This window comes from Accipiter gentilis, chromosome 15 (genome assembly GCF_929443795.1).
Source record: "Accipiter gentilis chromosome 15, bAccGen1.1, whole genome shotgun sequence".
Taxonomy (NCBI): Eukaryota; Metazoa; Chordata; class Aves; order Accipitriformes; family Accipitridae; genus Astur; species Astur gentilis.
Genome location: NC_064894.1, coordinates 4363898 through 4390203, shown reverse-complemented (window position 1 = coordinate 4390203; position 26306 = coordinate 4363898). Strand labels below are relative to the sequence as shown.

The following is a 26306-nucleotide window of genomic DNA, read 5'->3' as shown; positions in this document are numbered from 1 at the left end:
GTGCAACTGAACTAAACTAAGGGATGCTTTTTTCCTGACCTCCTCAAATAATTGCCTGGATAACTAGCCTCCTCCTCTTCAGCATCCAGGACTGCCTATAAATAAATTCATTCCAGGCTAAAGTCACAAGCATGACATGCTAAGAAGTGCTTGAGAAAAAAGGCACAGGCAACGCCAAAGGTACTACAGCCTACAACACTGTTATAGATGGATATATCCACCCAAGTCAGTTCCAGCTGATCTCCCCCCAAAGAGAAGGTGTAAGTGGTGAAGATTAAGTTACGAGAACAGAGTAGGAAAGAAGGTTAATGATACCAGATACCAGGGTCTGACCTGAAATAAGTAGCTCTGTCAGCTGCAAGAGTGAAGCTACAGAGAGAGAACATGCTTTTGCTTTAACACCCCCTACACACAGCATGACTAGTCTATGAATATTTAAGCCTGGTGTTCTGCTTACTATTTGAAGGATAATTAGATAAATAATGTGCTCTTTTGCAGTTTGTAAAAACTGTTAACATTCATGAATTCTAAACGAATGAATATCGAAAATAAAAGATCAAAAAAATTCATTTGCATCACATTGAAAGACCTAATAGCATTTTCAGAAACTGGAAATTATCACTTTTCTGAAGTCTCAGGACTTAGAAATGAGTTGTCTAATTAAAGTCAAGTTAAAAAAAAAAAAAAAGAGTACATACAGCTTAGGCTGCATCTGTCACATTTTCTGTAATAATGAGTATTTGGTAAGTTACAGATTAAATGGGGTTAAATTATATCAAGCTCAAAAATATCAACATTGCATTGCTGTCTGCTGAGTCAAAACTATGTTTAACAGGATGGGCCAAGGACCTTGCTAACCCTGTTACTATCAGACCCAGCTGGGAAACGGCCAGGTATTCCCTTTAAAAGGCTAGGAGAGAAACAAAAAAAAGCTTGTAAAGAGAGATGAGGTCTTGCATTAGGCCCAAGACAGAGGTGTTGAAAAGACGCTTCAAGCAGTGGCAGCTTTGGATAAGTCAATGAACATTTTAGTTAGATTTTTCCTAAGCTTCACATCAAAAGAACCCAACAAACCCAACTTGAAAGAACACTGGATATTGCCCGGAGTCCTTCTCAGGCTGGGGAAACAGGCCAGATGCCTTGTATCCAAACAAGGAAGCTTGATATGCTGGGAATTTACAAACTTTTCTCAAAACAGCAAAGGCTCCACAGTACAAAAACTTTGCATTGAAACAATGCATCAACTATAACTTCATTTGAGGTTGAATCATCTGTCTAACTTCTGTGCAAAAGTAACAGAACTAGAATGAACAATGACCTTATTTTTCAGCAGTAAGACTGAGACTGAAGTCTTTACTGCTGATGAAAATTCTCGAGAACATCGTATTACTTACTACAAACCCCAGGCTAGTAGATGAAGTACAGAAGAGTTATGACAGTAAAGGAAATATCACTAATATCACCAATATTTGCATTGTATAAAATTCTAACATTTAAGCGTGCAATGAAATGCAAGAAATATTTTGGAAGTTTTAAAAAGGAAATACTTTGTTCACTCACTGTCCTATGACGAAAACAGCATTTTGATGAATTCACTCTTAACCTATAAATTACTTGGCTGACAATGGAATTAAGTACCTCTTATTATGGGAATCTCTATTCTTAAGGAAGAACATTCATTAACAGTACAGTCTATAATAGAATCATAGAATTCCAGAATGGTTGAGGTTGGAAGGGAGGTCACCTGGTCTTACTCCCCCTGCTCAGGCAGGGCCACCTAGAGCCAGTTGGATAGGAGTACACATTTACTTGTGTATGAGAACAAAATCAATCCAACATAAGCTGTTTAAACAGATGACATTTAATTGTGATAACAGAAGTTAGGATGATGTAAAAAAATGTAATCTTAGGCATAATAAGGATTCATATTAGTAGTGCTAACTGGTCCTTAAGGAAAGCAATGAAGCAAGGCTGTTATAACTCTTCAATCTTTCAAGAACTCTACCAGTTAATGAGTCATGACTTTCCTTTCTGTGAAATCATATCAGCTATCTTGAATCACAGTGTGTTTTTTTTAGTGCTCCTAACACTTTCACAACAAACCAATCTTAAGCTTGTGTAATTTCCTGGTAGCATAGCATATCTGTCTCCACATACTAATAGTAATACAATCGTTTATCACTTCCTAAATTTAAAGTAAGTCCTGCAGAAAGGAAAGTAACCAATAAAAAATGAGAAATCATTTCCAAAATCTATGCTCCTTTTTGAGTAAACACAGACGTCAGATGGCATTTCTTGCAGCTAATGTTTTCAGACATTCAAGTCATCACACACAGTTTCATTACTGAACTACCACTACAACTTATCTTCTATGTTTGGTCCTGTTGTGGTACATTTTCCAATGTCTCTGTCCATATGATCATTCTTACGAGTTACTGTCTTTATCAATATTGCCCACAGTTCACATAGAATGAAACATTCTATGTTACACATGCTAAAATCTCAGTGACAATTTCACAGGAGATATTTAAAAAAAAAAAACAAAACACCCAATCTACTGCACTAGAAGACTCCCCTCCCAAAACACCTTGTTTCCAAGTAACACCTTTGCCTATAAAATGAGTAAGCATTATCTACTAATCCCACAAAAGTCAGTTGCTAGATGTCAATCCTGAAAAACAGCAATAATTTAATGCTGCAACTGCATGTGCTGTACTTCAAAGTAAGCACACCCAGCATGGTGGGTCCTGAGTGCAAGAATTAGACCTGGAAGTGCACTTCTTCCCCCCAAGTCTTGGCAAACAGGCCTGTTATTGTATGTGCTCCTAGTGAATACTATTATCTTTTTTGTTTAGTTTCACAGATTAAGTTAAACTGGCAGTCATCTAGCCTTCTGACCTGCTCATTTAGAGACAGGTCCAGTAGGACAAAAAATACAGTGTGTGGAGTCACAGCACCTTGTTGATGCTATCTGTGTTGTTACGTCTCAGGAGTGGTCCAAAGCAAACCTCACGTTCCTTAGCCATGAAATAGCCATTACTATTTTATAGGATATGCATTCAACGGTATTTGAGTAATCAACACTGCTCACCATAGGCTATGAACATAAAGATTTCTTACTAAACTCTCAGCAGAGTTCACAGAGAAAACTGACTAAAAGAGATAAATCGAAGTTTATCAAGGGCTTCAACGTTAATACGGGTGTAGCAATAAGCAGCAGCCTAATCCCTAAAATAAAAGATACACGCATTTTCGTATGACATTTAAAAGCCTAATGCCATATTAGGAACAATCAACAAGTTATTATTCAAGGCCTGTATTGTCATGCTCAATCCCAGGGTATTTTTAGATTTTTTTTTTTAATAGAATTCTGAGATTCTGCAACTAGTCACATTGACTAAACCCAAAAATAACACGATCTCTTGCACATGGTTCTGTTAATACGCCAATATCTGTACATCAGGACTTAGTTTCTATAGATTACAGACTGTTCTTCATGATTAAGTTTATTAAATCATTCCAAGTTTTGAAATGAGTTTGTGACATGACAAATATTCACTCGAGACAAGGCTGCAATCAGCAAACTCTGTACACTTATGACTGAAATCTTGTTGATACCCAGACGTCCAAGTGAAAAATCCAGGGCATGGACTGTACTATTCATGCAAAATTAAATTAATTAATTAATTAATTTTGAATTAAAGAATTAAAAAATTTGGCAATTTATCGCCATAAATAAAAAATGTTTCATTGAATGATGATAAAAACTGCAAAGATCTAATCACAGAGAAATGCTATAGGCCAAAAATCTTTCACAACCAACTGAAAATAAATGAAAATCAATGTAATGAAAAAAGTACCAGGCAGTTTCACTGTGAGCGAGCCCATGAACTATTTTTAGACAGAAAAACTAAATACTCAGAGGCAAGGTGGGGGAAGGGAATAATATCTCTATGACATCTTTAAACGACAAAGCCCCAGTGTAGACACAGATGTATCAGCACAAACACCTTTTGTAGGTACAACTTTAGTTAAGAGGAAGAACGCCTGACAGCATAGCTAATGCAAACTACGTTTCACAAAGTGTTAAATCACAAAAGCCAGGAAAAAAAAAGAAAAATCTGATTTATTACAGAGGTTTGTTTTTTTCCAGTCTGCTGATAAATGACTTCTGATGCACATGGCACCACTGCTTCAGCTGGAGAAATTATATGCATTTTACAAAGACACTTCAATCCTCTCAGCCCAATCAGCAAAACTGATAAAGGATCTTTCAATCCCTAATTTTATACTACAACATATGGAGGCCAAAGTCTATCCTCAGCTGCATGCATTATATCCAGTATATTTCATTGAATTCTGTGTGGCTGCATACAGCATTGCTGTATATACCCATATTTACTCTAGATTTCTAAGAAACTTCAACTGTATTAAACCTGCAACTGTACTTTTGTTCTAAGACTATTTTGACTAGTGTTCTTATCAAACACAGGTCTTGTTACAGACTTAGATCTGCATCCTCCTTATTGATTTATAGCACTATCTTGTACTCACTTTTGGGAGACTTTTTTCTTCAAAAAAGATGTCCAAGAAAGACCAAGTCAGCATTACAAAGATTTTGAAAGTCAGCATGTTTGGCAGGCAGTAGGAGACACGTAAACTCTTGTGAAAGTTCCCCAGAGTTTGGCATTACTTAAGGCTCTCTTACACTAACATACCGGTAAATTGAACAACCTATGGCAGAATCTGTGTCCAATTTTTTTGAACAAAGGCCATAGGGAAGCGTGCAGGTATATCGCTTGCGCTGAATCTAGAAATCTAATAACACAGTAACTTTGTCTAGCAATTGCACTATGACAGTATACGTTTTAAGTTTTGCTATCTTATCCAATAAGAAAACTGAAAAATAGTTTTGGCATCCATATCAGATGAAAATAAAAAGGAATTCTATATAGGATTATATCACAAAAGAGAAATAGCTTAGATATTGCAGATACCGTTGTCTTAATCAGAACAATGGAATTGTTTTCCACAGGGGAGGTTAAACCATTAAACTGAAGGTGCAATTTCAGGGTTTGCTTAAGCTAACAGGAGGCTGCTCCGTGCCCAGCAGCATGTTCTTGCTCCTTTCCCGCTGTGATTGCTGGAGATCACACAGCCACGGGGATCAACTGCCAGCCTCGCTGACCAGAGAGGCTGATGCTGATGTGGAGGAAGTGAGATGAGGCTGAGAGCTGGAAAGGAGTGCCGTGAAAGTGAACTCCTAATTTTATTTTCTTCCAAATAATAATCTTGGCTGGATGCATTTCTCCTTTAAAACAAAGGCAGCAGGAAAAAATAACACTACTCTAAACTGAAATACATGTTTTTCAAATTAATGAAAGCTTTTTAAGTAAGAAAAGTAAAATGCCTTTGCTATTTGTTCCTCCAGTGCTTCTGTGATTTGCTTATTGCCTGCCTTAACTTTCATCCTGAACTGTGAGGCACACGGGGGATCCACACAAACACTGCTGGTCTCCTGCACGCTCTCATTGTGGACCAGTGCCCTTAAAGTACACATCTCCCAAAAGCTTCTTCCCTTTATCTGCAAGTGCGTTATGGCAAGAACAACACTGCTGGGGAAAAAAAGGTAAAGAAACAGTCTGCTTCATCCTACGTCGTCTTACCAGCTCAACTGGTACGACGCTGCCACACTATGTGCTCTGCTGTCAGGGGAACACGCTACAAATCAAAGAATTCAGATTTGCTACACCCAGTGGCATAATTAAAATAGTTTTTCTGCTTTCTGTTCCCTCACAGTCTGCTTTCAATGTAAGTACTATATATTTTTATATATACTCTTCCCCTCTGCTTCCTCTCTGCCATTACTTTTACTTTCCCAATTCTTTCCACACAGTAAATTGCATGTTAAATTACAGGATGATTCAAGCCCAATATAGCAATTAAAATCCATTAATGCCTGAATTTTAAATTTTATAAAAAGTTCTTGGCATATTTCTTGTAAATTGTCAGGTAGAAACAAGCCCAAATACACAGAAAAAGACATCCACATGTGTTCATTCTTTAAAAGAAGCATTGTCCTATCATTTTTTCACGGTAAGAGGCCCCAGTTTTCACCTTAGTTATGAAATGAAATAATTGGTATTTACATGGTAGGTACAGCTCCAATTTATTCTTTCAACAATAATCCCTGCATTATCCTTCTTTTTTAATTTATAAAATGCAGGAAGTTTTCAAGTTTCTGGAAAGAAACACAAAGTACACAATTTCAGTACCTTTCAACCAGAATCGGAAAAAGAAAGATTGTATCACTGCAGCTTCTGATCCACTACTTTGACAGACCTGAAGAAAGCATCAGGATTTGTACTAAATTCAGGCTCCCACACTCAGGAAGCGAATTCCAGAGACAAGGCCCTTTTCTTGAAAATACCCTGCAACCAAAATACCAGACATTTCAGTCTTAGCATTGTTGGCTCCAACAGCTCAAATGACCTCAAATAAATACACGATATAGGAAGGGTGAGGTGGTTCCTTACATAACTATCTAATATTTTAATAGACCAAAGGCTAGCAGGACTTTGTGTAAGCACAGTTGAAAGCTGGTTAGCACAACTATAACTACTTGCCTCCAAACAGGGGTGCCACCTCATTGCCATTTTCAGTAGACGTTTCAAAAGTTTTTGATGAGAGCTTTTGCAAACTGGTGATTTTCACATCTATCCATTCTATACTGTACTTTAGAAATAGGTATACTATTTCTTAATATATATCTTAATAATATTTTTCAAGAAGACTGCTGAATCCAACTGCTGTCCAAAACACATGCCATGGGCAAAACTAATCAAAAATGATGCCCACGTGGACATTCACTGACAGCTGAAGTCACATGCAAGGAACTTGGTATTTATTATTTTGGTGAAGAAAGAAGTCTCAGCAGATACAACCAAAGAATATACGGCAAAGTAAACGGTTGCAAAGCGACCAAAAGATAGGTGCCTTTGGGGAGCAAAGTGCTAGCTATGAAAAGGTTTCTAACGGTGAGCACAGAAACTGCCTCGCTTGATGCCACCTATGCCCCAGGAAATGCAATTCCCTATGCATTTTTTGTGATTAAAAAGGTTAGCATTAAAAACAAACAAAAAAACCCACATAAAGATCTTTTCATCACTGATTTCCGTTCTTAGCAGAAAGAATCCTCCAGCCTGGAATATACTGACAGAAATGGGAACAGTATTTCTGCATCCAGTAACTAGACATCACAAGAAGATGAAACACTTTCTCTGAAATATGGCCCAAGCCACAGCCACAGCCCTTCTGGCAGCAGTGAGTGATAACATTGCTGATGGAGCTCAGTAGTCCAAATACAGTCAAAACCCAAGCTCTTTTGCAGTATCTTACACTGAAAGGGGACGAATTCCCAAAAAAGCCATGAGACGAATCCCAACTGCTATAACTCTGAGATCATTTAACAGCCAGCTATGATAATCTCCTCAGTAAATTAATATGGTTTGTCAAGCCAAATAAACTACAAAATAAGAAAGCCATGACTATGCCATTAAGATTTGCTAATCATAAACATCCATTTCAAAACCATTCTGAAACTCAGCTGAAATCAACTTACTATCTCCTTTATTGGTGCTTTCAAAGGAGGAAAAAAAATGGCCCACCAGCAACCCAGAAAAGTGAGAATGAAGAAACAACTGACACCTGATGCATCTTCAGACAAGGACAGTGAAATTCTTTCATCATACTGCTATTTAGTCTAAGGCAACTAAAGAACAAAGATTAGCCTAAAAGGCTTCACGTCCAGAAGTACTGAATACTGCTGGCACACCTAAAGGAGTTGCTATCAGCACAGAGCCCTGTGCTGCTTTTGCCAGCAAACTCTATGACAAACTGGAATACGCTGCATAGGCAGTATGCGTTAAACTCTAGAGAACAAAAGATGACTCCATAATGTATTTATTGAAATAAAATTAAAACATTATACAATTACTATTATTATGACTATATAATTAGATTGTCTGCATGACGGTATTTTACTGTGAATTTCTTTAGGATTCAAAGGCTCAGTTATACTACTTTATCTAGGAATAACTTCTATTAATGTCCATATAAGAATTGCAATAAGTAACTCACAGTTTTTTAATTTAAAAATCACTCTTTAATCCTGAAAATATTATTAGAATTGAATTAATATTTAATAGTCATTTACATGGAGCATAAGAAAAATTATCCATCTCCTATCACAAGAAAAAATACCTAGAGAACACCCCAGAAAAAGAGATAAAGGTAAAAGATATAACTAAAATCCAGCATAAATAGACATAATCGATTTCCCAAGCTGACACTGCATTGTAAATTATTTACAACATATAAATAGGTGCAACATTACTCCAGGTCCATTGAAAAAAACCAAAATGGCATCACACAAGAAAAATGGCAGAGCATAGCTTTCTATTACCCACACTACAACTGAATGAATGAAATGCAAGAGGAGATGTGCCAAGTTACTTGATACTTGCTAGTCAGCTTAATCAGATACTCTCAGTTTCCTGCAGGATGGATAACAAACACTGTTCTGCTGCTTACTGCACACCACGTCTACTAAAATATTTTCTGTGGCAGAATGATCCTAAAAACCTCTGTGCATCTAATAACACAAGGGGTCTGGAACCACACAACCTGACATAACGTAAGAGAAGGAGATTTACATAAAAATAATAAGTTACAAGACATTGTACATGGATAATTGAGGTAAAGTAAATTATAAGGTTATGATTATGGACACCTGAGTTCTTGACTATCCTTCACTGTAACCCTACCGTGTCAAAACCTGACTTTGTTCTCCTGACTGCCCTCTGCCCTTATTTTTAAAAACTCAGAAGTTCAAAAGAGTATCAAAAATACTTTAAACAAATAATTTTAAAAAATTTTGTCTGAAGTGTTATCTTGACAACAGACAGCTATTACATATTCATCATAGTGAATAAAAAAAAGTAAATTCTATGAAGAAAGGTTCAAAAACCATGAGCAAGACTATTGCCACAAAGAACTAGGATTTAATGGAAATTCTGCAATGCTTGAATGTTATTGAAAACAACCCTTTTTTTTGTTCAGGAAGATATATTTTGTTCAGAAGGGAGTACCAGTAAGAGGTACTATTTACTTCCACAGCGAGCTGACTGAAAAAACCTTATCTTTTACCTTATTAACATCAATAACGTGATATTAATTTTCAGCCTAACTATACTTATACATTAGCACTGTTACGCATTTTATTAATAATCATCTCAGTTGCTCCATCCAGCTAAAGTTTTCATCCATTAGATATGCATATTTTTAGGGGAAACCAGAGAGATTTTCTCTTTAATTCTTTAATGAGGACACACAGAAGAAAACAACAGGGTGGGAGAGGAACGTGAGAAGCAAGAGACCGTTAAAGCCAAACCACCTGCCTTCCAGGTTTACCCTTTCCCAAAATTCTTTATCCCCTGCCCAAGTTACGTGGAAAATGATGACAAACTAGCCATTTTTGTCTCAAAGAGTCATCCTCCCCCCAAAAACCTGAACAGATAAAATATAGAAAAAGATGTCAGATTTCTCTCCCACTCCATAAAGAAAGTTAAAAAAAAAAAAAAAAAAAAAAAAAAAAAAGTATTGTGTCTTTCTCAATTATTTTCCTTGCAACTGCTAAGAGTTAAGGCTTTGCTAAGCCACAGCTATCAGCCACGATGTGAATTCCCCATTTTCACTGCCTTCACTAATGAACGGTTTTTAAAAGAAGAAAATGAAACACAGACATTAGTATTCAGGCCTACTAGTTAAAGCTAGGAAAAAAGCTTTACGTTTTTCAATATCACCTGTCAGACCCCTTGCAATACCACCAAATTCCTAGAAATCAATCCCTTAGAATCATGAATTTTCCCTCAAATACGAATTTTAAATAATTCACCCTTCTCCAATATCTAGCTCCTCTCACTCCATTTTTGCCATTGATTTTTTTAGTTCCAAAATGAAGTAAGTCAGCTTGCAATATGCATTTCACTGCATACAAAGCATTACGTAGCTTCTTATTCCTAGAGGAAAATTGCCCCACATTTTTTGTTATTGCCTTGATTGTCTACTCTTCTGTAGTCTCACATTTCCCTCAGATTCCCATCCATTGAAAAAAATCCATAAAATTCTGAAAAATGAATAATTGATTTAAAAAAAAAAAAATCCTACTATCAAACTTCCAAAATATTTTTAGTATAGACATTTATGGATTGCACCTAATTTTATCTGTTCCTCTTCTAAGGACAATCTTGATAATACTGAGAAGGCCCTAATAAAAATAGAGCACTCTCTGTGTGTCAAGTAATTTTATCTAGTAATTTTTCCTTCAATCGCTAACGTCCAAGGTATTTAAAAAAACCCAGCAATTACTTTGTTTAACTTTGCAGGATAAAAATTTAGCATTTACAGTATGCAATATGTCAGAAAATCTTAGAATCTACCTAGTAATCTAGAATTTTTAGGTCCTATTTCTTTAATCATTCTCCTCTCCCAAAGATCACTTAGTTTTGTGTCTGGGTGCCTCCAATTAATCTCTCCTCCCTCTCCCTGGCCGCATGCTGCCCACAGCCCCTCTTTGCTCTGCCCAGCATCCAAGCAAAGGGGAAGTCCAAGGGCTGGGTGTATTATTTCCTAGGCAAGCTGGAGCCAAACCTCTTGCAACAGAGAATACCCAACCTGAAGGCACGGGAATGCAGTTGCTTCCCTCGTCATCACAGGAACATGTTGTACAGAAATCACAGTCCCATGACTTGGAGCACATCTCAAACAAGAAGCTCCGAGGTGATCGTCTCTTTCTCCACTGAGCATGGGGAACTTGAAACTACATTCCTAACTGCTTCTTGCCATTTCCTTGTCCCCGTGCAAACTGAAATCCATCCAATCCTATTGTGCCTTACTCTCTTTCACCTTCCTTTTGATTTTTCATGCAGTCTCTGCTTTTCATCCCTCCCTGTGTCAGAACAGGATGCTGCCTAGTTTCACCTCTGTACTGAGTACCCACCATTCTCTTGCTGCTCAAAGGCAATATGCCAATTCCACTGGGGGGGGGGAGGGGGGGGGGGGAATAATAATGAAAAAACAGCATTTAAGGAAATGGTGACACACTCTCTCTCTTTTTAATCCTGCCAGCAGTAATGAGAGAGAACACAGCCAATTTCATGTAGGGAAGATTATAATAACACTTGTTGTCATACCATGAAAGTTCTTTGTTTTATAAATATTTATGTATAAACAGCAGAGTTTTTAGTATCAGAATCACAAACTGAGAAAGAGATATTCACAATTAACTTTCTACCAGATTCCAGAAGAAAAACTCACCTGAATTAAAAAGCTTCCCAAAGAAAGTACTGTTACAGATGAAAATGCCTGAAAGCAGACAGACTTGTCTTTATGGCATCCTTTGTATACACTGCTCAGTGTTTCAGTTCATTAGTAGCATTTAGTCTGAGCTCTGTCTTTTAAAGATTTAGGATGAAAGTAGTATCTTACTTACTTTGTCTCTCTGACGAGAGGTGCGCTTCCCAGTTTAAAACAGATTTTTTCCCCTCCACAAGATGTTTGCCTCAAAGAAAAGCTTTCTGCCAGATCAAACCCTGTGAAATATGATACAACAATTTAGTTTATTTAATGGAATTTAAAAAACAGAGGTAAATACTGACTTTTGGCATGCTTGGTAGATTTCTAGAGTACACATTGACAAGCCATTTTGAAAACTAGTACTTTTAGTCAGAGAACTTCCAATATTCATTTTACCAACAGAGAAGCTATCTGCAAAATTCACTCAGTAGATGACTTTGCAACCTGAGAAATGCATTTGTTATTTCCTTTTACCATTTGAACTGATAAGAACAAAGGAGGTATGGGAAAACAACAGAAATGAGCATCTGCAGAAATGCAGAACTTGAACCAATACCTTCCAAGAACAACATGTTCTGGTTTTAACCCCACCTTCCTAAAAACAACAGCTTTTGTAGCATGGGGGTGGGGTGGCATTCTGTACTGTCCTTTCAGTTTTAAGCCAGCTTCAGCAGGACTACGATTACATCCACTACTAGCCAATAAATTTAGATATCCCTATTAGTGCAGTCATTTACCTGAAACACCAAGACTGTCTTTGTTGATTTTTTTGAGATGATGGACAACTGTTTTCATTAAAGGACACACAGCACCTTCAAGAGAATACAGTTTAGTATCTATCATAAAATTCCACCAAACAAAATTCTATCAAACAAAAATGAATTAGAACAAACTATCATGACAGTGACAGTTATATTAACAGGAATGGGGGGTTTTTTTGTTTCCTTAGGATATGAAAAACAGCAATAAACCAAATTACAAAATCAAAAGAAGAGCAATGATATTTCAGATTTCATAATACACTTATAAAAATATAAGCAGATATAAATTTTAAAACATTTTAATTCAGGTGTTTATGATTAAAGCTTACAGGAACAATATAATCAGAAGAAAACCACTAAATTCTTACCAAGCTCCTTCCATCTACAATACTCTATAAAGAAATAACAACTGTTCTAAAATTTTTTTTGTATTTCTGGCTATATTATTAGAAAATCTCCTTTCCCCCCATTAATGAATATGAAACAATAACACATAAATGCTTAATTACCATGACAGTAATCTACTGTTACTTCAGTGAACAGTAATTTCAGAATGTGGATTAACAAGGATATAATCATATCATATAATAAACAATGTGAGCAATACTTATATTTTGGAAAAAAAAATGGTTGAAAATTAAGCAGCTTTACAGAGGATTAAATCTGAACTAAAGTATTTAGATAAAAAACCAGAATGTTCTAAAATCTGGAATATGGTAAATTCTAAGGTCAAATCTAACTGAGCACTTAGATCAAACACTGTATTATTAATATGCAGTATTATTTACTTGCATAAAGCCCTTTCTTCTCTTTTTTTTTTTATATATATACCCAGGAATACACAATTCTAAGAAGCAAATACAGAGAAATGTCACTTTTGTGTGTGGGTCAGAAATAGGGCTCTTTCTTTAACAAACTTCGCAAATAGTCCTGCTAAACCCTAGTAAAACTATCAAACGGAAGATTACAAGCAGGATTTGGCCCATGCGCTTATCAAGTGCAGAGCTCCATGATGAGCCGACGCAACTAAAAAGATGGCCAAGGTATATCTGAAGCTGCTGAACAGAGAAGGTCAAGGGGATTTTCTGAAGTGTCAGTTCAATGAAAAAAGTAAGGAGGAATGTCCAACCATTAACCTGGAAATCATCTATATTTAAAGATTTCCAAGAGCATCCAGACTGAACATTGGCATTCAGAATAGCTGTATTTGTAATCTTAAAGCATGTGAAATCTGTCATTCATTCTGTAGTAATGTAGAAAGCATATTACCCTCCAAAAGTTCTAAATTCTATTAAATATGTTATAGTATTTGATCTGGATTAAGAATGGCTAATTAAAAATAACCAGTAAAAGTGAAACTAAATTATATAATACAGATATAAAGACACCTCCTGACAGGATGGTAAATGAAAGCTATGTCAATTATTTAAAGAACAGACCACGTGTAAGACGTTTTTTCATAAGATTCATCAAGTTCCATGTCCTTTACATCTAAACTGCAATCTACAATTACAAGTAACATCGCTCATAAATGAATTTATTTCTAAGGCTCTAAGAGAATGTATTCTTTCTTTCCTTCATATATATACATAAATATGTGTGTATACACACATTTACCTATACAGGTAGATAGATACAAAGTTTCATGACAAATGAGATGAAACATATGCATTAAAAACACTGTAAATTCCCTTTCCCCAGAAAAGACACAGAACTATGAAGAATACTCATGTCGAAATCTCTGAAACTGAAATGAAATCTTTCATCATTCTTGGTTTGCAGGGAGTTTTATGTAGCATAAAAAGCATTCACTGGAATTACATACTAACATAGCAATTTCAACACACCAACACACGCTATGGGACAGAAACAAGCTCACCTTGGATACCCTTTAATCTACAAACCTTAGCCTTCAATCACTTACACAGATTATTAAATTATAGACTTTTATCTTTAGCTGCTCTAAAACAATGAATGTGGTTATGGTAGATTTACACAAGTATAGCTAAAAGAAATATATTGGTGTAAAGGAAGCCTGTTATGGCTGAAGCTGCAACAGCATATCGCACACACGCTGACAAACATTTCTCATACATCTACATGTTTTCTAACCAAGTTTTTTAAAATATATATATAAAGACTATGGGGCAGCTTCCCTTTTTCATTAAATTACTTTACAGTACTTATAATAAGAGCAGCCATATATTGCTGATTTTACCTTCAACTGCTGTAGTAAGCTCTAGAGCACCTGGGACACAACAGTGCTTTTTTTTTTTTTTTTTTTTCCAGCATTAACTTACATGAGGGCTGAGCGGTGAAAGACTAGGGAGTTTTAGCTTATCCTCCTGAGTCACTTTCTTCCAAGTCCAAATAAAGGCTCAAGCCTTAATTTCTGTGTTATCCAGATGATAGCAACGATTCCTTACATGCCACAGAGTGGACTGTGGACCTATTTTTATCAGTGGCATAAAAGTCACAGCATAGACAGGCCATTTAAGTGTTACTTTTTTGGTTGTAATCCACATGTCCTGAAGAACTGAAAGGGTTAGTATGAATCTTCTTCTATCTCATGCTGCCAATGCACTCCTTTTGCTCAATGTTATTCTTTTTACCAGAGAGCTAAGGCAAAACTTTAAAATACTAAACCCCAAATTTCTCTACACCAAAACTGACAGCTATCATTGCTATAGACTGATGAAAATTCTTTCCACAAGTTACAGTTTGTACAGTCAAATAGTTAGCCTCTTCCAAGATTTTTAGTACTGCTGGCAGATCTTTAAGTTTTCTTTGGCCTGAGACAAAACAGACAGTTTACCCATTCATCCTGTGGGTAGCTGAATTAGAAGATCTACATGAAGACATTCAGGAAAGAAAAAGAACAAGACAAACCCTTACTGATAATCCAGTCATGGAAACCATGCACCTACCTGCCCTGTTAGTATACATTACTATAAAACTAATGAAGCAATAAAAAGAACAAGCTTACATTTATACACTATATTGCTCTGCATGTGATAAAACTGGGTCTGTCTGATTGAAGTCAACAATTCATATTAAAATAGTGATGTCAAAGCTCAAGTTAACATACATATAAGTTGATCAGATCACTTATCCATAGGCCAAATTACAGACCTTAATCTTTAGAAATCAATGAACTCTACATAGGAGCTTATTATTATAAAATCAACCTAATAATTTAAAAAATACGTATTTATGCAGATCAAGGAGATATATCACACCGCACTGATCTTTTGTCTCTCCCATAAGATGCCTGTAAGAATTTTTTTTGTTTTCTAATAACATTATAAAAAAGAAAAAAAAAGGCGTTGCATCTAGACATATCTGCTGCAACATGCAATGGCATGTTCTGAATTCCTGTAATGATCAGGGCACCTGTTGAGGCACACTGCAGCTTCCATCTAGGCCCCATGCCCAGTTTTCCTTTCCGTGCAAGCGAGGACAGAGGAGTCTCTGGTGCATGCTTCTGTCTCACTCTTACAGACATCTCTTGTGTGCACTTCCTGACTGGGAACTGTAGCTTCCAATAAGCACTCTTGGGTCCTCCAGATCAAGTGTAACCTGTAACAGCTAGATTCACTTTACAAGTACCTATCTGCTACTTTATAATTAAACTTGATGTTCAGGTGAAGTTTTCAGTTGCCATCTAACACCACTGACACGTACATTGCAAGGGCACTGAATTTTCCATCAGTAAGCATGACCAGCCAAATGAACGTGGCCAAACAGCAAAGTCCCACCTAACATATACCCACATCCTATGTCGGACTCTGGCTGCAGGCAAAAACCTGTATTAGCTAGGATTTGTCTCACATTTACTGGATCAGGCTTCATAAATATATAGACATAGGGGACCTCTTCAGAGTGTGCGACATACCTGCAAGTGTCAGCAATGAAATCCAACGAGTCCACCTCAAAGGTGTTTGTACTGAAGATAAGGGTACCCACCCAGCCTGCTTTCAAATAGGGTTAAGAATTCAGATTTCCTAAACACCTATAGCCTCATGTATAGAAGTACCAAAAAGTCAGATGTGATTTTTTTTTGTTTTCCTTTTTTACCCTGTAAGCCACATCACATTTACATCACAATATACATGTTAATTAAGACAAGGGTGGGAAGTAGAATTAAGGAGACTGAATCTACAACTTTGTTGATACAGGAAGGAAGTCAACTTCAAGTCTGTTGACTATTTAGACGGTTATGGAAATAACATAACAGCTTTGACAGACAAGGTCCTGCACATGGATCGGGGCAACCCTCAGTATCAATACAGGCTGGGGGACACAGGGATTGAGAGCAGCCCTGCGGAGAAGGACTTGGGGGTACCGGTGGATAAAAAGCTGGACATGACCCAGCAACGCGTGCTCACAGCCCAGAATGCCAACCGTATCCTGGGCTGCATCAAAAGCAGTGTGGCTGGCAGGTCGAGGGAGGGGATTCTCTCCCTCTGCTCTGCTCTGGTGAGACCCCACCTGGAATATTGCCTTCAGCTCTGGGGTCCCCAACACAAGAAGGACATGGACCTGTTGGAGCGGGTCCAGAGGAGGGCCACGAAGATGATCAGGGGGCTGGAGCACCTCTCCTGTGAAGACAAGCTGAGAGAGTTGGGGGTTTTCAGCCTGGAGAAAAGAAGGCTCCAGGGAGACCTTACAGCAGCCTGCCAGTACCTAAAGGGGGCCTACAAGAAAGCCAGGGAGGGACTTTTTAGCAGGGCCTCTTACAGTAGGACAAGTGGTAATGGTTTTAAACTAAGAGAGGGTAGATTTAGACTAGACATAAGGAAGAAGTTCTTCACTGTGAGGGTGGTGAAACACTGGCCTAGGTTGGCAGAGAGGTGGTAGATGGCCCATCCCTGGAAACATTCAAGCTCAGGTTGGACGGGGCTCTGAGCAACCTGGTCTAGTTGAAGATGTCCCTGCTCATTGCAGGGGGGTTGGACTAGATGAGCTTTAAAGGTCCCTTCCAACCCAAAGTATTCTATGATTCTATGACATCCCAAGTGAATATTTTGACTGTAGGAGTTGTTGCTTTTTCCTCCTCTACCTTTCCATAAAAAAAAAATAAAATAGTAAAAAAAAAGGGCTGATCTAGTTTACAGGCTTCACACTGGGATAATGTGTGTAGCCGAGAAAGCTCCCCTTTGTGGTCTGGGATCTCTCTTATGTACTGCTTACTCACTAGCTGAAGTGGCTTTCCACAGTGTGCAGGCTTTCATGACCCACATTCTGGTAGATACCTAAAGCTCCTTATTCACTGCCCAAGAAGACTTAGTATTTAACTACAAGTTAAGGAATCCAAGGGTGGCAAGATCACTTAAATACTGCAATGCTAACAATACTTTGTGGATCCAGCCTCAAATATTCAGAATATGAATACATGTATACATGAAGGACGTGAATACATTGTATTTGAGAGTTACTGTAGAGCCATTATCTTGATTTGGAGAAGTATCCAGCCGTACTAAAACATGAAAACCAAAAAGCTGAACTGATTTGCATACTTGAAACCACTCACTGTATTTGGGTTAAAGTGCCTATCTAAAATTATGATCTAGAGCCAATGCTTTTCACAACACATTCCACGTCAAAAGGCAATGGAAATTCACCATGCCTGACAGTCCCAGGACTTTGTTTATATTACATTTTTCATGGGTTAGCAAGTGACTTTGAGAAACAGTAATTGTAAAAGAAAGTTGAAAAAGCAGCAATGATCTGGGAATGAGACAAAGTATTAATATTCTTAATATGAAGCATTCAGGAATGATCAAATTAGAACTCCATGTGTCACTACAGAAAGACACATCCATGCTACATGTCCACACTCCAAAACCAAACGTTCCCAACGACACAAAGAAAAACCAAAACGTTGACAACATGAAGAAAATACTCTTGAAGTCAGATCAAAAATGTGATTGTGGAGAACTCCTGAACCCTGGCCCTCAGATTTGCTATATTCTGTCATTCAAAGGGAGTGCTTCCTTCTGATGAAGAATTAGCGTATCAAAACTTCCAGACAAGTGAGAACTGAAAGAAATCCTTGATGTGAATCTAATAGTTACTGGCACGCATTCAGAGCCTAAAGGAGGACTGCTCTGAGAAGATCCAGCATACTCTGTCACTCTCTGACATTTTTTTCCAATACTGGTATTTATTTATTACAATATTGACCCAATGAGTAAGTCCCGAAGTATATTCGAAATGCCAGCTCAGAAAGCTTTCCCCTACATAGGCACACAAGTTAATCCTTTCTCTTGCTCAAGATATTTCCTTCCCCTAACACAAGCCTGCTCCCCTCCCCTTCAAATTAACTTTAATTTACACTTTTCCTTGCGTTTTGAAGGCTACTCAAGTAAATGAGGTGAGAAATTTCAGGATGTAAATGCAATAATCCAAGATCCTATCTAAATGGTCTTTGCCAGAAAAGCTTTCATATTAGCACAGTGAGAAGATGAGTACGTTGTTGAAGGAAGAAAACCAAAAAGATTGCCTAGGCAGATCCTGAAGGACAGATGCTGATCCAAACAGAACGGGTACATGAGAGAAAACAAAGGCCCAAGAAAGAGCCAGTTAATGAAAGAAAGAACTAAAAAAAAAAAAAAAAAAAAAAGAGGAGGTTAGATATTACTCTTTTCTTGAAATAAGTACATTTCCAATTTGTAACAGATCCGTTCGCATAAAAATTATCAAACTAGTACAAGACAACTTTGCAGAGTTGCTGAGTACTTGGTTCAGCTGAACAGGGGAGATTAATAAAAGTCTTGCAAACATACCTGTACCCCTTACTGCTGCACTGTCGCAGGGTCTGTTTTTTCTCAGCGCCTGCTTTCTGGTCTATAATATGTATTTCTTTTTCGGACAGTAACCATCCCTTCAGTCTCTAAAAGAATCTCTTTCCTGTTATCAACTTGAGGCTTCACTCTGAGCCTATTCTCTGCTGTCGGCAGAGCAGCTCAATCTGGCAGCTATCTACTTGTTATTTCTCACCATCTGCCTGTATCACCTCAAACTGCAGAAGCCTCTTTCAATTGCACGCCATCAGTTATTCTCAGGAGAGGTTCAATCTCTCCTGTTCTTTCCAGCGGTTCAATTTGACCCATATTTGATCCATTTGTGGCAATCAGGTTAAGGAAAACTGCAGCTTCCCTGCTGGCCACCTAGCCACAAACTTCTAACAGAATGTAATATACAGTTCAGATACACCGTTTATTAGCAGTTCAGTGTATCTGTCACATCTTCTATGACTGGTCCGCCTTTTACTAAAACATCTTTTCATTAGGAAAAAAAAATAAAATAAAAAGAGACAATGCTTCCTGGACTTTTTGTTTTAAAATTTTTCAAGTTTCAATTTATTAATTTATATTATTAGGGAACCTTCTGCACTCACACCCTTTTAGCACTTTTAAAACTTCCCTTCTACAAGCCACCAGCTAGTAATGACTGAGAAGGCAACCTGTTCTGCTAGTCTCAGACAGGTGAAGACAATAATTGCACAGCTATGATGTAGGCTCACTGTCTCACAGGGGTTAAGAATAATTCATCAGTAGAGCACTTAGCCTTGCTGCCCTAAAAATATAAGGCAAAAAAGTCTTTGATTTAAATTCAGACTCTTCACAACGTATTATTCTTACCTTAGAGCCCACACATTACACTTATTATTTATTAAATGTTACTATTTATTGTTTCCAGGAGAAGTAAAAAGATTATTATCCTAGTCATTGACTTTTAAATTTCTTGGGTCTGAGTTTCAAATGTGTTGTATATGTTGTTCAAAGTTGTTGTATATGTACAGCATCTATTATCTTTCATCAGGTTTCTGGAAAAACAGCATTACTAAAAATAAATTTCATTTAAAAAAAAAAAAAAGAACAGTATTTCTATTTAAATAGCAACAAGTATGTTCTCCTTGCTCATAATTGTAGGAAAGTTCTAGAAAGTTGAAGTATGTGTTGAGGCTGAGCAATTCTAGAAAACTGACAATTCCTTATTCTACAAGCACACGTGACGTGCCTTTATGACAGAATTTACCACACTCTGGAGAGTCAACGTAGAGTTTAAGTGAGAGAGCTAGATAACACGTGGCCAATAAGAGAAAGAAGAAAACAGAGAAGTATGAGAAAATTTGCAGAAGATGGGTAACAGCTTTTAGACTAAACAATACCATTATATTCCTTTACCCATCTTCTTAGGCACAAGGTTTTGTCTAACTCAACATCTGTGAAATGTACGACCTGGTCAGGGGATTAAGTTTAGGTGAGGTTAACGTGAGCATTAGGCTGTTTAGGTCAACATGGTTACCGTTCTGTTCTAATAAAGCCACATAATTTTGTTCACAAAAGTTTTGCAAGCTCTGATTTAGAATCTTGTTTTGTATGGTAAGTTGAAAAAAATACAAAACAAAACTCCTAGGAACTACAGCTGCTTCCAAACATGAATCTTCCAAGCACAGGAAACAGAAAGGCTGCTTTGGAACTGCTTCAAGCTTAGACTTGTTAAAAAAAAGAGATTAAAAAAAGTCTCGTATAAGTTTATCTGCTCACACTGCTTATTTTCCATGTACCATCATTATTTGTTCAAATTTGTTCAGTCATGAGATTTATGCCTTTGGTCTGTGATGGGCGAGACAAATGGAAGTACCTGTCTGGTCACTGACAGCCACAGAAGTAGAAACAGGAAAGAGGAGGAAGACTGCCATACAAAACCGAACTATGCAGGATCCAATGTACATCATCTCCCCCTGGACACATGTGAACAATCAGCTACAAATCTGAAACAGAAAATAATCATATTCAGAACAATGTCGTCTTATCCTTTCCCCCTCACCCCATCAGAAAGCTACAAACAAGAATTTCTTAACTGTAAAGAAAAGAGGAAGTCGCTAGTCACATGCAAAGTGTATCATTTATCTGTTGTAAAGGGCTACAAAAAGAGACTTGCGTAAATTTAGAAATAAATGACAAACATACTCCTTTAGTTCTTTATTAAACTCAGAAGTAACATATTAGAAATATTAACTCAGAGGTATTAGTTGTAAAGGCACTAAATTTTCATTTCATTAGCGACAACTAATTTTCTTTGATTTTCTCCTAGGTTTTCAATTTTAAATGTATTAGCTAAATTGCTTGGTGTCACAACACTGCCAGCGACTGCCGAAGTAGTCTTCAAAGCAAAGAAGGACAACACACAATTGTTTAAGTGCAAAAAAACCCCCAAACACGGTATTTCTCTGCCTTGCAAAATACGCAAGTGCCTAGAGCAGCCTGTATTGAGTTCACAGTTTAAAACTCACAAAAATACAGTCTGGCTTGAACAAGGTGTCTTTTGTCCTCTAAAGACAGCATCAGTTTTTCTTCTAAGCCGACTGCAATGTACAGCTACACGTGAATTTAATGAAACGGAGAAAACAACAGATATTTTTCTAATCGCGTCTTCTGTAAGAAAACCGAACGGCATACCTAGGATGCAATTCTTACAGTTATTTTCACAAGTCACCTTATTCATCATCAGAGCTATTCTGTCAGTCACCCGTACTGACAGCGACTACACCGTCATTAACTTTTCCAACCTCCCCGGCAGCAGCGAAGTGAATACACGTTCAGATAACATTATCATTTAATTTCCTGCACCTGCTCTGCAAGCAGCCCTCAGTAATTCACTAGAGCCGCCGCTCCAGCGGTCTCATTTTCTGAAGGGCTCTTGCCAATTAAACCGCCACCCCCCGCCGCACCTCCGGGCTCGGCTCCGCTCCTCTCCGCTCCCTCCGGGGGGCTCGGCTCCCTCACCCGACCGGCGCCTCGGGCCCGAAGGCGGCAGGACGGGCCGTTGCGTTTCTCTCGGACCCGCTCGGGGTTTGCTGGAGGGAGGGTTTCCAACGCCAGGCGGGGGAAGCTAGGCGGGAAGGCAAGCGGGTCGCTCGGCCGCCGGGGCCGGGCGGGGGAGCGGCGAGGCGCCGGACCGGGGCGGCAGCGCCCGGACCCCCTCGCCCCGGGCTCCTACCCGCCGCCCCTCGGCCCGGGGTCGGCCGCCCCGTCCCTCCGGAACCCGCCGGCCCACCGCGGCGAGCGGAGCGAGGGGGCAGGCGCCCGCCGACGCTTCCTCCGTAGCCCCGGGGCGGAGCGGGGCCGGGAGCCCGGCGGGGCCGGGGCCGAGCGCCCACCGCGACCGAGGGAGCCCTCTGCCGCCGGACCGGGCCGGGCAGCGGGACGGGACGGGACGGGCCGGGCAGCGGGACGGGACGGGACGGGCCGGGCAGCGGGACGGGACGGGCCGGGCAGCGGGACGGGACGGGACGGGCCGGGCAGCGGGACGGGACGGGCCGGACAGGGCAGCCCGCCGTCCCCGCCGTCTGCCCGAGAGCTGCCGCCCCCGGGTTCCCCCTCCCCGGAGGGCACCGGCGGCCGCTTCCCGCCCCTGCCCCGGCTCCCGGGTGCTCTTCCAGCTGGGCGGGGGTAGGCCACGCCGTACGGCTGCTAATTAAAGCGATCCACACCAACAGATTGGTTTCTTAAATGTAAAGACGCGCATGCAATTAATAGGCACGCTCAGCATTAGTGGCAGTTCGCAACGGTTCAGCCGGTTTGGAAAAAAAATCCCTGCAAATTTAGGAGGAGTGTTTTCATTAGCGTATACCTGTAGTCACCCACAAACACGTACGATGTATTACACAGTCACCAGCAGAATCCTACAGCACAGACCGGTGACACTACATCGAAAGCTTGCTGTGCGCATGATGTTTGTATCGGACACAGTTAACGTTGGCAAAATCAGTGATAAACTTAAATGGCATTTCGGAAGAAAAAACAAACCCTGCCACAAAGCAGCCCAGCAATATTGTAGCGCGTGGGCACGTGTGAGATGTTTAGCCAATCGACTACAAATAAAAAGTAGCTTACCTTTTAATTTTTATTTTAGCGTGTCCCCCAGAAGCACTGAAAATGCCTGTACAGAGCTGCTGTAGTGCCGAGGAGTTGCTGGAGTGAGTCTCCAAAGAGTGGTAGAGGGGGATGCAGCTCTGTCCTTATTAGTCTCACACAGTGTGACCCTCCCACTCAGCGAGCACAGAATACTCTGCAAGAAAGGACAAACAGCCACCCAGACACAGATTTTACATAATCATACTTGTATATCCCAAGTCCAGGAACAAGGTAAGAAATGTTTTTTTTCCTCCTTCCCCCTACTCCCCCCCCCCCCCCCCCCCCAAAAAAAAAAAAACAGTTCCATAAATTGAACTGCCAGAGCATGAACGCATGAATGAAAGAGTATCTGGTTTCTAGTTGGTAAAGAACCAATTATGTACATTAGCACACCAGCAGAAACTAGCTTCTACCACTTAAGTGTAAGCACACATCATTAATTTTATATACTTTATCATAAATTTAAAAAACAACCACCCAAGTAACCAAGAGAGTGCACCTATTTATGGCAGTGATGCTGCAAAGCACAGCAGATCGCTGACATTTGTTTTGCCTTTTAAAATCTCTCATTTACAAACCTCAATGCTCTTGCACTGTAATATCATCTGTCTGTGATGAAATGGTGAGATTGAGCACTGCCACTGGCTCTCATCTGAATGTGTGAAACTGCACTTTTCTCAGGTTCTCCAACTGTGCTTGTGGCAGTTTTCCGTATTGCATTTTAAAAATGTAAACCAGATAGAAGGATGGAGAAAGCAAAACAACTAGAAATAGATACACAGAAGACAGAGAGACTAGGCTTTAATTAAACACATCTCATTTATACATATCCAAGACATATTTTATCTTTTTCTAGTAGAATCTTTCTGACAGGGGAAAAAACATAAGGTGGTGACTATTCTATGAAAATTCATTAGCTTGACATCAATTTAGGCCAATTGGTCTTCAGCTCAGAAAATTCATAGGGTTAGCATTTTGCACCCCCCCCACCCCCCCGCCCCGTTTTGAAAAGTGTTTAAGTGTTTCCTCATTTCAACCAAGGTAGCTAGCCAGGATAACAAACAAATCACATGGAAAGACACGATTATCTTTCTGGTTTAAATTTCAAAACAGTTGTTCTTCCCAACTTAGAATCACGAGAGAAAGATGAAATTGCAGCTTACGTACATGTCTGCTAGGGTGTTTTATTCCACAACTTTGCCACAGACTTGTGGTGTAACTTTAGGCAAGTCACACTTCTCGCTTGCTCATTCTGTAAATTATAGAAAGTAAAGCTGCCTTACCTCACAGGGCGAGGCACAAGAGCCCAATCCTACAGCTGACAAATCATTGGAGCACTCCCTTCCCCTCCCCACTGTTCATTTGATAAAGGCTTCACTGTTGAGCCCTAAGTCAGTGTTTCAAGCACAGTTACGAGATCCTCAGTTGAAAGACCCTTTGTAAAAGCTCTGCTCCTAGTGAAAGGCATTATCATTTTGGTTTGAAAAGAACTGCATTTCTCGTTACTCTCTCAAGCTACAAAATTCTTAAAATCTTTTTGGTTTACTTCATTGTACATGCCCTAAATATCTGGATTCAGCTGTGTTGCATGAATATACAGAGTCTTACTAATTTCAGTGAATATAAGTTCTGAATTAGCTAAACATTTTAATTGTTTAACACTTTGCACATACAATCAGTTCTTCCTTGTATTTCTGTCCCTCAAAGTCTCAGTATTGCTCAAAAGTCCAGATCCAAACTGGGTCTTCATTTCCTGTGAAACAATAATGAAACATAACCCCTAAACCAAGGATGTTGTTCCACTTACCGAGGTATTGACACTCCAAATAGAAAAATAAATATACCTTATTTGGACCATGTCAACTTCAAAACACTCCACATCTGTAGGAAAGCAGTGAGTAGAAGAATTAGAAACAACTACAGCCTTCCCTGGCTAACACATATGCTTCCTGTACTCTGGCCCAGATCTTCAACTCAACAGGATTATGCCAGTTCACATAAATCAAAGGAATTACACCAATTTATACCAGTTGAGGACCTCGACACTAGGGACTGCCACCGTACGTATTTATGGCCAACGCTGTTCACGTTAACAAATACAGTCTTGAGTATCTAGTGACATGAAAATTGGCAACAAGGAAAACCTTACTGTTTACAAACTTCTGTCATGAACCAAAAAAGGGCTTCTCTCTGCCTAAGAAGCAAAGCCACAACTGGCAAAACATCTCTGTTACCATAAACAGCTTAGAAATCCCAACAGCCTGCACTCTTGTTCACCTGCACACAGTTACCGGTGCACTCCAGGGAAACATTGGCTATACACCATCTCATCTCCTTTGTACCCGGGAAGTACTGGAAACACCAATGATAAGAGCTGAAGCACCCACTGCAAATGGGCGATATCCCATGTTATCTTTGCAGTAACACAGTTTTCCAGCTATCTCAGAGTTCAGCTAAAGCACTTACTTGCACACAGAAGACAGGACTAGACCCAGATCCAGGCAAGAGCCAAGGCAAATACACCAAGAAGCAGAAAAGAGAGAAACTTAAGTTTGAAACCATACTTGGCACAGACACGCAGAACACGTTCCATCTCCTGCGCCAAGGGTGAACTGCCCCACTGAACAGCTTTTCCTACAACTGCAGTTGCAGGCAAGATGCAGGGGAAAAAGGTGAGAGGATCAGGGGGCAAAGGGACAGACTTTCTTTTTTTTGGTAGAAAATTCTTCGTTATTGCCAACACTTACTTTCAACCTTTGTTTCTTTTTCAGCACAATTAGAGATCCAAACCAGCCAAGCAGCATAACTCATTCTTGTCTGTGTGGTGCTAACAGATTTGTCTCCATCTTGTTATTTAATGTGTGTTTCTTATGACAATGCATATGCAGGAATGAAGCTGTAAACGACAAAACTCTTTAAAAGCAGCAGTATTCTATTTGAAATCAGTCTTTTAAAAGGAGATTAATTTGAAACGCCCCTTACCACGCTATTTCTCATGAATGTAGAGCTTAGTATCTCTATTCTGTTGTATAAGCCCTTATGTAGGATTGTTCCTTGCCAGATGATCCTTTCTGCCCTCTGCAAGATTTCTCGGTCATGACAGCTGCATTCCACTGAAGCAATTAAAATATAAAGGCTTTTAAATACATTAGACTGAACTAGAATGAACTTGGACAACACAGGTGGAATCCCAGCCTTGGGG

At 39.1% G+C, this 26306-nt stretch overlaps 1 protein-coding gene across 5 annotated transcripts in view; it reads right to left on the bottom strand.

The window, feature by feature from the left end:
• The window catches only part of COL19A1 (collagen type XIX alpha 1 chain), a 225432-nt gene that overhangs the window by 181262 nt on the left and 17864 nt on the right, over positions 1-26306 (bottom strand). For 2 of the 5 annotated variants that reach the window (XM_049817767.1, XM_049817766.1), the window contains 10 exons: positions 26087-26217; positions 25571-25589; positions 24949-25490; positions 24778-24857; positions 24272-24356; positions 23683-23868; positions 23084-23258; positions 20829-20958; positions 12153-12227; positions 11552-11651 (listed from right to left, as the gene is read on the bottom strand). In XM_049817767.1, the coding sequence (XP_049673724.1) occupies positions 11552-11651; positions 12153-12227; positions 20829-20922 (269 nt within the window). In that variant the 5' untranslated portion in view covers positions 20923-20958; positions 23084-23258; positions 23683-23868; ... (3 more) ...; positions 25571-25589; positions 26087-26217. Of the gene's footprint in view, positions 1-11551; positions 11652-12152; positions 12228-20828; positions 20959-23083; positions 23259-23682; positions 23869-24271; positions 24390-24777; positions 24858-24948; positions 25660-26086; positions 26218-26306 lie in introns of those variants that run through there. The other 3 variants (XM_049817770.1, XM_049817769.1, XM_049817771.1) reach the window with 3 other exon arrangements.